The following is a 16,433-nucleotide window of genomic DNA, read 5'->3' as shown; positions in this document are numbered from 1 at the left end:
TTTTTCCCTCACTTGAGGCACTTTTCCATGATTTAGGGTATTTTTAATCAAATTCCCTGATTTTTCCCTGAGTGGAAAAGAGTAAAATAATTTTCCCTGATTTCCCTGATGGGCTGGGAACTCATGAAGAGGGTGCATAATTTAAATAGGTTTATCAGATTACCAGAGTACTGATTATCATATGCAAACTTTGAATGACAGATTGGAACATCACTGACATCAAACACTATTTCATCTAGATTATAGAGATGATTGTAGCACTAAATGACACTGAAATGCATCACTCTCAAACTGGCTGCGACACTTTAATGAAGTCATAATTGAATTAATCTCATTTTGTCCTGAACTTGGCGGCCATGTCTTCCAGTATTGTCATTAGCTTCTCTTCGTCGCCAGCTGATGACTTGGTCCATGCAAAAGTGAGATGTTTTGACTGAGGCTTGCGATCTGAAGGAGAAAAAAACACAGGAAAATACAATGTATATATGAAAATACAACAAAATTAGGCAATGTATTAAAGGTAAATCAAAGTAGTTGAGAAAGTCTGTAAAACCAAGGTTAAGTATGACAATATCATCGTGGATCTAGATCTGGTACAGTTACATAAACTGAACTTTGTGAAATCACAAAATCTAAGCTGAAATACGATCACACTGAAGATCACCAACACAGATAGGCACACATGGGACAGTGTATTATTATTGCTGGAATAAAGACCCGACGGAAGTGACCGAATCCGCTTATTTCTCAGCAATTACACAATTTCTTCCAGAATCCTTTGGCACATATTTTTTTATTCACACAAACAGGCACTTGGCTGGTCATTATAGATTCTATAAAAAGTCATTTTGAGATCGTTACCAGAACTGGAATTCATCTTTCAAGCCATTCATTATCGGTATAATTGTCAACAATGTCAATGGCTGGATCACTCATTTGGAAATAGTATTAATTCATTTTTCTTAATTCAGAGCTACTCTCCAAAAGAAAGGACAATTTATCAACATCACTGTTGAACACTGATTACTTGCAAGAAATGTAAGTTATATAACACAGCATTTGTAATAAGCCAATAAATTTAATAATAACTAATACAGGGGCTGCGGAACGGTTTTCAAAGTGGGGGGCTGATCCAATAGGGGGGGGGGGGCTGACCATGCTAAAAATCACAATTGTATGGTCATTTTTTGCGTTTTTGTACACGGTTCCGCGGCCCCTGTAATACACCTTGTAACTTTATGTCAGTGGCTTGTTTGCAATAACAGATATGCCTAATTGTATAATTGATTATTTTCTAATGGTACTGGGGCAAAAATGATGATTTCACAACCCCCAAACAATGACCTACCCAAATAAAATCCTCCACTCTCGGCGTCCAAGGGGGCTTTCGCCAGGCACAGCCAAAGGACAGTGTCTGCCCCTTGCTCCGGGGTCCTCAGTTTGTTCTTGAACCTAGCGTAGAAATCGGGCATGGAGTTCCGCACGGCCGGTGTGTCGGCCCAGCCAGGATGCATGGTAAAGAACTTGATCTCGGGGTATCTCTTTGCCCACTGCTCAGTCATGATCACCTGCTGACGCTGTTGAAGAAAAAAACCAACCAACAAAAAGCACAATGATTGTACAGTGATTCATCCTTGGCACGCTAATGCTGTAATTTCACACACTCATAGATTAAAACATGATAATAATTAGTTTTCTCCCTTACATTTAAACTGGGAAGGTGATAAGTCAACTTTTTTTGTTTGGTTGGGAACAATCAAATGAAATAAAGTTCAAACTTCTACCAACCATAAAAAGGTTTTTGACAAGCTTTCATTCATTCGTGTGGACTTTCTCAAGCCAAGTTATAACATACACACAATGCAGCACTGGCTCTTAGCATTGTTACCATGGTAGGTAACATTGGATCACAAAGTGACTACAAACTTTACTTTTATGCGAGGGGGCCCCCAGATAAAAATTGCAGGATGACAAACTACCCTGTGCTCTAGATAAAGACCGGGGCTCTGTAACACAAAGATTAGGGATCAATCGCTATTAATGAACTGACCAATCAATATCAATGTTACATGCGTATTTGGTTTAAAATACTGACCAGGGACCAATCAGTGCGCTTCTTTAATATTTGCAATCCATCGCAAACCTTTGTGTTACGGAGCCCAGGGCTCAGAACTTACTTTTTGGTGGGCATATGACATTGTTCCATCGAAGCTTTTCTCACTCTGTAAATTGCTTAGATCCAGCTTCTGTGTGTACATACCTCCAGAAGAAACAGTTATCTGAAAAAAGGCAAATAAATGATAATTGGATTCAAGCTTTTAAGAACCATTTACCTGTGGACGCAATCAACAGTCGCAACACAAAATTGTAATGTCTTTAATTATTCATATTGAAAAGGTCCATACAATACATGCACAAAAACCGTTTGTCAAAACTATATTACAAAAACACTTGTCTTATTGACATACCATGTTTGCTCATGTTAGGCTTGTAAGCCTTGACAGTTAAAGACCCAAACCGGACCCAAAAATGAAATTGACAAATTATATACCAATCGAAAGCTTATAAGCTACTAAATACAGCATTGTGAGCTTTATTCATTTTCACCCTTCCCAGCTGAGTATTTTGCTTAAGAATATTCCAATTATCGGGCTTCGAACCCGGCTTAGAAAATAGGCTTTATTGTGCTTTTCAAATGCCTCGAGAACGAAAGGCACGTTGTGTAAGAAGCGTCGCGATTCCATAGGTTTGTACACAGAAAAACTGGGTTATTTTTTTGCTTTCCAGATTACGCATTTCATTTTCTTCACTTCCATCACAGAGTGATATCACATATATTTTTTCCTACATGCTTAAATTATGAAATCTACAGTTTTGAACTAGTTTTTGCCATATTTTATTTCCTGCTTATTTGGCGTAGATTTCAAATCTATCTGCATTCAGATTATGTATCACAACTTTTCCTGACATAGCAATTTAGGCCCAATAAGAGCCAAACAAAGAAGTCACAAAAAAAGGCAGTGAATAGTTGTAGGTTTCCATCAATTTCAACAGTGAATAATTGTGAGTGCCATTTTCATCTGAAAACGAAAAAAAAATTGGATTCATAATATAGAAATGGAAGAAAATACCCAATGCTTTTGTACACAAACCTATGGAATCGCAACCCTCCAGACACAACATGACGTCATCCTTTCCAGGCGACGTGGGGTGCTCAATCGAAGCGTACTTTGGAGGAGCAGTTTCTTTGATTTTTATCTAATATTTCTAAAAAATGGAAGGAGATGTATAGAATATTTTTGGTATATTTGTATTGTATGAATCATTGCCTTTCTTTTAACATATGATTGTTTTTACACTGGTCAGGGTCTTTAAATAATTTTTTTAATCAATCAGAGTCATGCTTGGTATGGAATTTACATATTAACATTTATCTTATACCCATGACCTCTGAAATAATTCAAAGATTAAAAACACAACTCTGTCATTAGGGGTCCATTACACAAAGTGAACAAACAAATGCAAATCCCAAATGGGTGCTCCTGATTGGTTGTAAAGTCAAATTGCATTTGAGTGTTTGGACTTGTGTTTAATTACAACTCTTTATGTGACAGGCTCCAAGACTCAGGTAAATTTCAGAGTAAATTCCTACCACTCTAGAATTCTCTGCTTTCTGTAAAACTGGAATGAGGAGTGATGTCAAGATGTATGTTCCGAGAGCATTGGTCGCAAAGTTCATTTCATATCCAGCTGATGTCATCTCCCTTGTGTTCACCATACAACCTGCATTGTTTACCTATGGAAATAAAGATTTTAATAATAATTGATAATATACATGTACATGCACACTGACAAATGATTCTTAAAGGGAAGTTCACTCTGACAAAAGGTTTATTGTAAAACTAGCAGAATTTTTTTTTATATTGCCATAGGTTTGAGAATTATCCATCAAAGAATAAAAAAAATATCTGAATTTAATTATTTGATTTGTGACGTCATATGCGAGCAGCTTTTCTACATTTCGTATAGGAAGAAATCAATGAAATTTTATTTTCTCACAAAAATTGAAAAAGGTTTTTACTGTACCTTCAGTATATCAATAGACAAATAAATTACACCTGTTCCTTAAACGAAAAGAAATCAGTCATCATGAACTATTCAATCATGCATTTTATATTACATAACACATGGGGCAGCTGCTTGTTTATGATGTCACAAATCCATAACTTGAAATTCTAATGGAGGGTCATTCCATAAAGGTCGGACGTACATTCGGACACATTTAAGAGCTGTATCTCCTTTGATTTGATAGCAGTGTTTTATTTTTTTTAGTATATCATAACATGTGACCTAGGTTATCATTACACCATGACAGGACCAGGCTGCAATATGAAGAATAGAAAATATGGGCAAAAATGTGAGGGGTCGGACGTACATCAGACGAAAGCAGGTTTTATGCTTTTACAGTTCATGTCAAAATCTCTGTGATTTTTGTGATGCAGGTACTAAAATTCTAATATGAGCTGTTAGTTAAAGGATGAATCTTAAAAGAAATGAAGCAAAGAAATTGATAGGCATTGCCTTGTTTTAGGTACAGGCTGATCTATTTGGGGTCGGACGTACACTTTGAAGGGGTCGGATGTACATTGTGCAAAATATTTGCACACTGTACGTCCGACCCCCTTTGAAGATCAGTTGCACAAAACATAGACATTCTAAACTGGATTTTTAAAATATACATACTGTTTGGTTAGTTGTCTTTCACATAAGATGGAATTAACAAATAAATCTGATGCTGGTGGAGAGTTATGCTTGATTAAAGTTGACATGCATTCAGACAGTGTACGTCCGACCCCCATACTGATTTTCTTACAGTCTAAAGTAAAATGCTCCTCATATCTATTACAAATGAGTCAGATGGGTTAAACTGTTTCCATTTTGATATCTACATTTTTAGATCGCATCAATAATGAAACAAGACCACTATTCATACAATGCAGGATATTTTTTACTCTTGAACTTCAAGTAAAATATATCTTTTTTAATAGTTTGCAAAAGACGTGACAAAGAATTTCTTCAACATTAAAAACTCTGTCCTTTTACAAACTTTGTTTAAACAAGGTGGGTTACGAACCATGAGTCTTCCCTGATGTTGCAATCAATAAAACATGCAATATGACCTTTTGACCCCTAGATGACCTTTCATCTCTCCATCCTCAAGAACGCATGTAATTTTTCCCACTGATGGTTTTGTTCCACGTTTTGGCAAAATTAATGCAGAAATATGTCATTTGACATTTTTATCCCTAGATGACAGTTGACCTCTCCATCCTCTTTAACAAACATGTGGTACTACCCACTGATAATTTGTTCCAAGTTTGAAAACATTTGAATACAATACACATAAAAAACTACCAGTATCTAAAGTTACCTTTTGACCCCTAGAAAGCTTGAAAAATTGACCTTGAAATAACAAAATGAGCAAAAGTGACCTTTTGACCCCTAAATAGCCTTAGAAATTATCATCTTCATCAACAAAAAAATTGTATTTCCCACTGATTTTGTGTTTTAAGTTTGAACAATATTGATGCAAACAAAAAAATTAATTTAATAAACAAAATCTGTCAAAAAATGACTGAATAGCCTCTTATATCTTCACCTTCCAACCCCTAGATGACCTTTGACCTCATCAACCCACACATGGTATCAACCAAAGATCATTTGTACCAAGTTTGAATAAGGTTGATGCAGAAATGAAGAAATGAGAACAAGTCAAAATTAAATGAATAACCCTTCACATTTTCATAACTTACACCCCTACAGGCAAAAGTAGAATAGTCTAGACATCCATGTATCATTATAGCAAATGGGCAGATCTATTTCCCATAGAGGGGCAATTGCTGTACCTGAGATTGAGGGGAAGGGACAATTCTTTTATATGGAACTTCTTTGTTTATTAAATTTCTCATGTATTTGTAGGTTTTTAATTTTGATTTTCTTTTTCAATTTCCTGCAGGCTTTCATTCAGTCATAATTACCACTAAATTCATTAAGTTATGTGATAATTTGAGATGAAGGAAGGCAGTTTCCATTGAATATGCACTGAAAACACAAACAAATCACCATTTCTTGAAGATGATATCATCATATAAAAATCTACATATTGTCACAAATGTGTGGTATTCTTTGTGAAATTGGTCTCAAAACTTGTGCAAGACTTCAAAGTAATAACCTATAAAACTATACAGCGATGTCAAGGTGTGTTAAAGGACCTTATCATGCAAAATGTTAAAGATGGAAGGTGAGATTGGCCCCCAGTATTTGTTGGGTAAAGAAAATACAAAAAAGGTCATTTTAAACTAGGTTGAAATTGAAATTTGTATTCAATTTAAAAGATTGATATGAGTAAAAGATGTTATGATATTAAACTTTTGCAAAAAACATCTAAGCAGTGCAAGATAACTTCATAAAAAAAAGTTTCAAAGGGGTCGGACGTACAGGGGGTCGGACGTACAAAAAAGTTGTACGTCCGACCCCCACTTAACTTGAAATCCCTGACTAGAGGTGTGCTACCTTCTGGTGTATATATCAAACAAACCAAGCTTGCTTTGCATCTGACTTTGGGAAAATTTATCTGCTTTTGTTTTGCAAGTAAGAAAAAAAGTGTATGTGAAAAGGGGTCGGACGTACATTTGAAAGTGCCTGCTTTTAATATATTTGGTGTAAAAAATATAAGAAAAATAGAAAAACCCTAACTTATTTTTTAGAAACCTGACATAATAACAACTTGGACAACATCCAACTTTGGTGATTTCAGAGCTTATAAAAGGTTTAAAATTTGTTGCAAACTTGACCTTTTAAAATAAGTAAAATTCTATTTTGTTGCTATGGTGACTTCAATTTCTTGCCAAAATGAAACGATACATTGTTTGAAGTTATTTTTTTCAGATTTATGCATTTCAGTGTCTTAGCTTTCAAGTGATACCTAATTTGTTCTGTTTGTAGGATTTTGAAATTTTGACCAAAAGGTTTACTATTTTATGGAACAGCCCTGGAGGTTTATTTCTACCTCAATGTTTATTCTAGATCTTTTGGCACAACTAGGCGAATTATTTTTTCAAAAAAAAACAAAGAAAAATTATGTACATGTATTTAATTATCTCTTTTTCATTTCAGTGGTGAGAGTGACAACAAATGGAACAGCTGAAATTGCAAAATCTACTATACTGTTGTACAAAGTACATAAAAAAAGGATGAAAACAAGAAAAAAAGCTGAAATCAGCTGATAACCTGAACTTTCACCCCTGTGTATCATCTTCCCAGTTTTTTTTCTGATGCCAATGTGATGAATTGATCATTTACTGCAAGTACAGATTTCAATTATATCACTATTTCACAGATACAGGTATGTAAAATATCTGAAATTATTTTTGAATAATGTGAATTGATAGAAATTACTATGGCATCACTTTCAAACGGTCAAAAAGAAAAGAAAATGATTATGGTCTTTATTATCTGCGAGAGTATTTGACAACTTAAGGTAACTCACCAAAACATGTAATTCCTTTCCACTTTCTGCAAATTCCCTGGCGAAATCAGACACCTTCTGTGAGTCTGACATATCGACAACATGAAGAAAGACTTTCTGGAATAGATAATGCAAGAGGAAATTTATATTTCTCTATTGTATCCATGAGTGATTATTTCCTTTAAAGAGTTGATATTAGAACAGAATATGACTCATACAGCCATGATGACTTTGTATATAATACAAATAATAATAGCAATATAGGATTTGTATTGCACATGTATCCACCATGATAGGCACTCCTATAAGCTTGGCAACTAATTCCGGTGCTCACAGCTTTTTGAAGAATTACTTCATGCTGGTACCATTACCTCACCTGGGTTGAGTGCAGCACATTGTGGATCAATATCTATGTACATCATCTTTATCATACACAGAAGTATAATACATAGGCATAGAACAGGTGCGGATCCTTGGGGGGAATGTGACCCTCTTTTGCCTCATCCCCCCCCCAAAAAAATATGATTAACATGTTTCTCTTTCTTTCATTTTTACTAATCAATGGGTCGTTTCACTTATGTCGTTTCACTTATGTCGTTTCACTTATTACAATTTTTCTGATTGTCACAAACCAACTTTCTCTGCCGACCCCCGTTTATTAAGTCCTGGACTTACATTAAAATCTGCCTAATTAGTCAAATCTCTTCAGATCACAGAAGTAAATTCAACTTCAATAAATGCGAGCAATTTGACTTCTAAGGTGGAAATACTACACATCTGTATTATATGTACCAGGTATTTGGACTGAAATTTGCTTATAAATACCTTGGGTATTAGTAGGATCTGTGGAAGGCGAAGTTAAACAGACTTAACTATCAGTATCAATGGTTCAAAAAATGTTCAATATGGGTAATTTATTATGGTAAACTCTTATTGAATTTTTCCAGGGACTACCCAGTTCCATTGCAAAACAAGTTTAGTTAAACCCGGGCCCGTAACACAAAAGTAAGTGATTAATCATTAAAAATGAAATGGCCTATCAAGATCATCGTTGCATGCGCATTTTACTCAGTAGAATGACTAGGAACCAATCAGAATTGTTCTTTAAAATAAGTGATTAAAGGTAAATTCCAGTTGTGGTAATATCAAAATGAGTTTGTCATGACGAAAATCTTGCGTTTAAGAGCAGTATACCCCAAGTTTCCCTTATCAAATCTCTTCTCAAAACCCTATTGCCCTCAAGCATGAAATTTAAGTATAGAAACACCTGTTTCTTGACCTCGGTCCGAAGATAATACACCCCAGCATCAACGGTCACAGCAGGGGGCCACACACGATGGATTGCAATGTGTGTTCTGGTGAGTGCATGGAGTTCCATGTATACACGCGTTGATAGAAACTTTTTTCTTCCTTTCTTTCTTTCTTTCTCTCTCTCTTCCTTCCTTCCTTTCTTTCGTTAAGACTGTATCGTTGCGCGAGTGAACGGCATGCATCCCATATTTTCTTGCTGTACGGACAGAAACTAGATGGGATGCATCGCGGTCCTTGCATGCTAAGCATACCGTAATTTTTATTCCGCATACTTTCCTTATTTCGAGGTCGATTTTCTTCGTTCGAAATTGAAAATGGACTAGTATTGGATGTCTGAATGTAATATGCCTTTGAAAACGTGATTAATATCGAATACAATAATTTCATTCCGAAGATCCTTCTACAGGCAGACAAGTCTTACGTAATAGCACAGCTGTTGTTTATCATTTCGTCCTTGGCTCAACGCTCGTTTAGCTGGCCCGTGGTGGTGAAATCGAGACAAGGGGATTACCTGGCCAAGATGGGTTTATCGGGGTTGGAAAAGTTGTTTGAGATTTCCCAAACGCAAAACGGGGTATGTGACCGCAGTCTGCAGTCCGAAGTGAGGTCGAGAATCAAACTGGAAATTTTCGTAATGGTACAGAATCCAATGAAATGACCACCAGAGTCTGTTTGTATAAATAAAAAATATGTGCCAAAGGATTCTAGAAGAAATTGTGTAATTGCTCAGAAATCAGCAAATAAGCACAGGATTCGAGTCAAGAGTCTGGCCAACATTCAAAGCAAAAATAATACACTGTCCCACATGTGCTTATCTGTGTTGGTGATCTCCAGTGTGAACATTTTTCAGCATAGATTTCAAGATTTCACACAAAGTTCAGTTTATGTAACTGTACCAGATCTAGATCCTCGATGACATACTGACAATTAAGCCTGGTTTTACAGACTTTCTCATGAAATCAGTGTTTACTGCAACTACTGGCATTTCTCTTTAATCACAAACTTTTGTGGTAACGGGGCCCCAGAGAGTTTTGGTCTGAAAATAAATATGTTTACCTGATTTCCTGTGGTAGTTTCAATCTCTTGTTTTGCCTCCTCTCCTCTTGTCTGATTTCTACATATCATATGAACTGTGCCACCTGAATAAAAAGGAAAGACGAGAACTATACAAGTATATTGTGTTGCAAAAATATTTGCAATCAATTGCAACTCTAAATTTGCTGATATTTGATTGATGCATCAATCAATGTAACAATAGCATATCAATTTTTAGTTCAGTACATCTAAAATAAGAGTTTTTCAACATCCTGTTTTGTTGACGATCAGCCATGCATAAAGTCTTTTGTTAACCGTGTGATAACTACAGTTGGAATTCTGTGAAAACACATAATTGTAAAAAAGGAAATTAATAGGTACATCTATAGCATTGTCATATCTTGAACATTTTCTGTGATTGAGGCATCAAATAAAAGAGCAGATTTGTAATTTTGTTTAAACATGTGATTTTCTTACCCAAATTCAGATACCACTCGCCAAGTGACATTTTGGTATCCTTTCTTGATATTGCATGAGTGAGGAATCATATACCCGGTGAAAGAGGAGATTCTAAGCTTTTTCCAATGATATGTCATTTGTCTAAATTGTATTAATTCCTTGAATGCTTGAGCACCTAGGCAGCACAGCTAAAGCCGGGGTAATCATAGCAGGGCCCGGTGGGAGAACAGTTTTCAGAAATGAAGTGGCTACCCTGGTTAAATATACCTCTATTATTTGTGATTTAGTTATGACAAATGAACAATAATTCAAACTTTTTTTTATTTGTGTGAGACGCACTGTACATTACCTCTTTGAGCCACAGCAAGGGCAGCACTCTTTCCAATACCACTGTTAGCGCCTGTGATGAGATAGGCCTGGTTAGATATATCAACATCTAACGCCGTCTTGTCAAAGGATTTTGCTGCATGTTCATAGCCACTCCTAACAATAGAGATAAAAAATAACTATACATTATACATCATTATACTTTACTAGAAAGAGAAAAAATCAAATAAGAGTAACACTGAAAGTTTCATTAAAATTGGATCTGAAATAAAAAAGTTATGTCATTTTAAAGCTTTGCTAAATTTCACAAACAGTTATATGCACATGATGGTCAGTACGCACATGGGGGGGGGGCTGATGACATCACCCACTCACTATTTCTTTTGTATTTTATTATATTAAATATTTGAATTTTCTCCTCATCGTCATGCAATCAAAGTTTCATTCCTCCCTGAACATGTGGAATTTGATTTTTTAACATTTTGTGGATCAAACAAGATGGTCACAATTGTCAAATCCATAAAAAATGAAGTATTGTATAATTCAAACAATAAAAAACAAAAGAAATAGTAAATGAGTGACATCACAGTTAAGCATAGGACTGTTTTGTGAAAAATAATCGACACTTTAAAATGTCATAACTTTCTTTCAATATCTTCCATCCGATTTTGATGAAGTTTTCAGCATTATTCTTGTTTGACTTTTCTCTATTTATTCAAATCAACTTTTTTTTTTCTGGGATGGACTTGACCTTTAAAGATTTAAAGGGAAATCAAGCATTGTTTGCAGTAAAGTTTGTGTCAAAGCAGAAATATAGGGGGAAAAAATCGATAAAGTTTGGAATATAGGAATAAATGTTTGAAAATGGAATCATTATCTCAATATAATTCTCAAATTTTGCAATTTGATGACAAGTATCGTAGTATCCTGTTTGTTGTGTAATTTACCATCATTAGAGTGCAACTTTCTCGTAAGTGGAATTTTCAATTGGGGAACACAAATAGCATTTTTGTACATTTCAGTCCCATAAGGAAAAAAAATCATTAGATAAAGAAAAAAACAAAAAAACAATGGTAATCAAGTTATTTTGTGTATGAGCAAAATAAAAGGATTACCTATTCAGCCGATAAGAAAGTCTTTTAGAATAGTGAATAATACTTCTTTTTAATTTCTAACTTTCTCATATTATAAAGTTTTCTGAAACTACATACATTGTATTTACTTCTGGGTCATATAAATAGGAGCAACTTAACAAACCTTGTTTACCCTATTCCAGTTTTAATTCAAGAAATAACCCTTCGAGAATTGTATAATTTGGCACTCTAAAGTTTAACACGGATTTACGTACTTGCAGAATTCTCTCAATCCTTTGACGACAAACACACTATTCCTGTAGATACTCATCACGGAACCAAACGGCCAGACACATGCAATCAAAACACCAATCACGCCCAGGTACGCTGCAGCTTTCAGAAGGTGCATCAAATAAGATCCTTTTTTTCCCTCTGTAATTTTCAGCGAGCTACATGTATAAAGAAACAGAAAATTAGTTTTAAAAACGGATTGGTAAATTGTCATTGATTTTCACTGATAGCAAGTTAGTTGGAACAGATGGAGCTGTAACTGTAAGCGCACATGCAAACATCAAAGAAATCATCTCATAGTCTCCTTATTGTATCAGTGAAGGACAAGAAACAAATCACTTCCAATAATAAGGTTTGTTAGATAAAACTTTACACCCACAAGAAGGTATGATACAAGATCTAAGTCAAATTAGAGCTATTCCCAATGACCGCTGAGCCGAGATATAGGTGATAACTTTAGGACAGAATAAATTCTGGGCAAATTTTAGCTAGACTTACATAATTCGAAAAGACAGGAGAAAATTGGCATTTGCCATCAAGCTGGAGGTTAAAATATTATATCTAGCCCTAATCTAGAACACGGGAGCGTGGAAATACATACCAAAATATGGCTTTACATCTACGTCAAAGTTTTAAAAAGGATCGAGTGCATGTAATCAGACATCTGTTTATTAAGTCAGTAAAGGTTCTGTAACTGTTAGGTCTGGTTAGTCAAACTATCAGGTCATAATTGCAAAAAAAAAAAAAAACTATTCCAGTATCATCAGTGCTTAATCAGGGCTCCACACTAACCCATTTTTTCTACTGGTCCAACCTATTCATGTCGGACCAGTAGATACCCAGTTTTTCAAATTTTTACTGGTCCGAACCTAAAATCTACTGGTCCCAAAAAGTAAAGAAAACATTAAAAAAAGGCGCAAGTTTATTTTTCTAGCCTTTCGTGACCCCCCCCCCCCCCGTAAAACGAAGGAATGAAGGACAAAAAGAAAGCAAGACAGAAACGAAGAGAGTAAGAAAGAAAGAAAGAAGGAAAGAAGGAAAGTCAGAAAGAAAGAAAGGATGGAAGGAAAGAAGGAAGGAAAGAAGGAAGGAAAGTAAGAAAGAAAGAAAGGATGGAAGGAAGGAAAGTAAGAAAGAAAGGATGGAAGGAAGGAAGGAGGAAGGAAGGAGGGAGGAAGGAAGGGAGGAAAGAAGGGAGGAAAGAAGGAAGGAAAGAAGGAAGGAAAGTAAGAAAGGATGGAAGGAAAGAAGGAAAGGAGGAAGGAAGGAAGGAAGGAAGGAAGGAAAGAAGGAAGGAAAGAAAGAAGGAAGGAAAGAAGGAAGGAAAGAAGGAAGGAAAGTCAGAAAGAAAGGATGGAAGGAAGGAAGAAAGGAAGGAAGGAAGAAAGGATGGAAGGAAGGAAAGAAGGAAGGAAAGAAGTAAGGAAAGAAGGAAAGTAAGAAAGAAAGAAAGGATGGAAGGAAGGAAGGAGGAAGGAAGGGAGGAAAGAAGGAAGGAAGGAAAGTAAGAAAGAAAGAAAGGATGGAAGGAAGGAAAGAAAGAAGGGAGGAAAGGAGGAAGGAAGGAAAGAAGGAAGGAAGGAAAGAAGGAAGGAAAGAAGGAAGGAAAGAAGGAAGGAAAGTAAGAAAGAAAGAAAGGATGGAAGGAAGGAAGGAGGAAGGGAGGAAAGAAGGAAGGAAAGTAAGAAAGAAAGAAAGAATGGAAGGAAAGAAGGAATGAAAGAAGGAAGGAAAGAAGGGAGGAAAGGAGGAAGGAAGGAAGGAAAGAAGGAAGGAAAGAAGGAAGGAAAGAAGGAAGGAAGGAAAGAAGGAAGGAAAGAAGGAAGGAAAGAAGGAAGGAAAGAAGGAAGGAAGGAAAGAAATAGAGAAAAAAAAAATTAAAAGAAAGATTGAAAAGAAAGAAGGAAAGAAAACAGAGGAAGAAAGCTAAAACTATTATCATAAATAATTTGTTTCTTTTTTGGCTCAATTAAAATAGCTACGAAAGAAAGTCAGAAACCAAGTGTATCAACACACACATAAATGCATATGTGGGGCTAATATGTATTCAGACGATACCACCCGAGACCCGATCTGTTTGAACCAAACAGAAGTGAAAATTTACCCTTTTACTGCTTACAGATGACAGAGTTACTCCAATTTTTAGGAAATATGGACATTATAAGAGCCTTTCATGAGTATGAACCGTGAATTTTGACAGTTCTGTGAGAGATTTCTGCCAGAGTTTAGCCAGGCTTCGTTCGTGCGGCCAGTGGAGAATTCACCATGTGGATTGTGTGGCTGACTACATGTACACTGTATGCGTGCTGTATAGTACTATAGTAACACGTGCGATTCATTCTGTGTGTATTCTGTGTGTGAATTGCAGAATTTAACGGGGGGAAATGGTTTGCTGTGAATTTGACCATTTCTGGAAAAGTTATTGGCCCAACAATGGTTTTTATTACTGGTCATGTCGGACCCTTAAATCTTGCTATTTTTGGAAAAATTACTGGCCCGACAATGATATTTTTTACTGGTCATGTCGGACCAGTAAATCTTCCAATTTCTGAAAATCAACAGCGATTTTTACCGGTCTGGGACCGTCGGACCGCCGCTAGTGTCGAGCCCTGGCTTAATCTAAGTTCTAGCATAGCAGGAAGAGATCTTGAGTCCAAGACCAAAGAAAGTAAGGTAAGCTAACACTGACAAATTGATTGAGAAATCTGAAGTGAATGAAAACTTGAAAGGAAGTCTCAACAATTTTTGGAGTTATTTTTAGATGGAGGGTACTTTTACTATGGGGGGTCGGGTGTCCGGACACTTTATATTTTTGAAGCCTTCTTTTTCGTCTTTGCCTTTGGATTACACTAAAAATAATGAGTCTCATGCACAATGCGTGAGATGAGACTTGGTAGCTCTGTCACTAGTTGTAATCATCTATTTTGTTCTCTATAATATTTCCTAACATTTTGTACGAAAATTGATGAAACTTCGCTTGTAATTTTTTTCCAAACGACTTTCCAAAACTGATCGTCGGACATGTAATTCGTGGAGGGCCGAAGGTGCTAGAGCCTAGATATGGTACTCTTTCCCGAGCATTGAAAAAAAATTAAGACTAGGCCTACACTTTCAAGAATGGCAGTGTATACAGCCACACGCATGTGTCTTTACCATCCAGCCACACGCGTGTGGTTATATCCAGAACACCTATCTGTGGATACCGCCACACGCCGCCAGTAATAACTGCCAAACACGTATGTAGGTCTGACCGTCTATATCACCATCAAAATAACCTCATTTCTTCATTAAATTCTTACATTCTAAACCCCTTTGATATCCTTAGATCGTTTCAATTTCATTCTCACCGTCTTCTCTCCTTGCTTTTCTTGTCTTGTTACAAACGGTCGTCTGTTTAACAGCAAATTCTCTTTTTCTACTTGTGTCGATTCTGGCTTCCTTCGCGGTGGCAGACCCACATAAGCGCAGCGCAGTAGTAGACATACACCATAGAGATGTATATACATCTCTATGACATACACAGTTTGGGTTTCGTACGTACGCACGTACGCGCACATAGCCTAGAGTCAGTAGAGAATCGACACAAGTAGAAAAAGTGTGGAAATTTGCTATTTAACAGGCGGCCTTTTGTAACAAGACAAGAAAAGCAAGGAAAGAAGACGGTGAGAATGAAATTGAAACGATTTAAAGAAATCAGAGTGGTTTAGAATGTAAGAATTTAATGAAGAAATGAGGTTATTTTGATCGTGATATAGACGGTCAGACCTACATACGCGTTTTACTGTTATTACTGGCGGCGTGTGGCGGTATCCACAGATAGGTGTTTTGGATATAAACACACGCGTGTGGCTGGATGGTAAAGACACACGCGTGTGGCTGTATACACTGCCTTCAAAGAATCCATGAAAAATGCAAAGGCAAAGCCAAGCAACACCAAATCTTTTGTTTTAATCGTAGTCTAATCATGATTGCTTCAGAATAGGGCCTTTTTATCGGGCGATATAGGCCTATACCGATTCTTTCCCCTTCCCAGCGGTCATGACCGCATCGGCGACGGCGGAGGTTCCAATCCCGAGTGAGCTTGACTATTGAGCTAGCTCTACTAAAAGCCGCATCAATAAGGGTTCGGCTTCGCCTTACGGATAGTGCTACTTCTGTACAATCTGTACACAGTCTAAAATACGAAACGATGCAAATATTGGCTGATCGCCGATTTGTCCACTTTCTAGCACTCAAAAGCATATTCAATCAATACTTACCATAGAAATATAAAAGATAAGACTATCTCCAGTCCTCTTGTAAAACAGTAGCAGTCAAGCAAGATAATAAAACAAATTTTCAGTCATCCCAAAATAAATTTTCACCAGTACAAATTACACAACTATATCAGCTGGATATGACGTCAGATA

At 36.3% G+C, this 16,433-nt stretch overlaps 1 protein-coding gene across 1 annotated transcript; it reads right to left on the bottom strand.

Annotated features, from left to right (window-relative positions):
* Positions 1–16,433, bottom strand: LOC121430070 (dehydrogenase/reductase SDR family member 12-like). Its single transcript, XM_041627343.1, has 9 exons — positions 16,284–16,433; positions 12,009–12,182; positions 10,683–10,816; positions 9,896–9,978; positions 7,550–7,645; positions 3,653–3,796; positions 2,178–2,279; positions 1,349–1,577; positions 1–447 (listed from the first exon to the last, which is right to left on the bottom strand). The coding sequence occupies exons 2-9, from the start codon at positions 12,140–12,142 to the stop codon at positions 332–334; spliced, it is 1,038 nt and encodes a 345-aa protein (XP_041483277.1). The 5' UTR covers positions 12,143–12,182; positions 16,284–16,433; the 3' UTR covers positions 1–331.

This window comes from Lytechinus variegatus, chromosome 16 (genome assembly GCF_018143015.1).
Source record: "Lytechinus variegatus isolate NC3 chromosome 16, Lvar_3.0, whole genome shotgun sequence".
Classification (NCBI taxonomy): Eukaryota; Metazoa; Echinodermata; class Echinoidea; order Temnopleuroida; family Toxopneustidae; genus Lytechinus; species Lytechinus variegatus.
The sequence above is the reverse complement of the archived record's forward strand: the minus strand, read 5'-3'. Positions and strand labels throughout refer to the sequence as shown.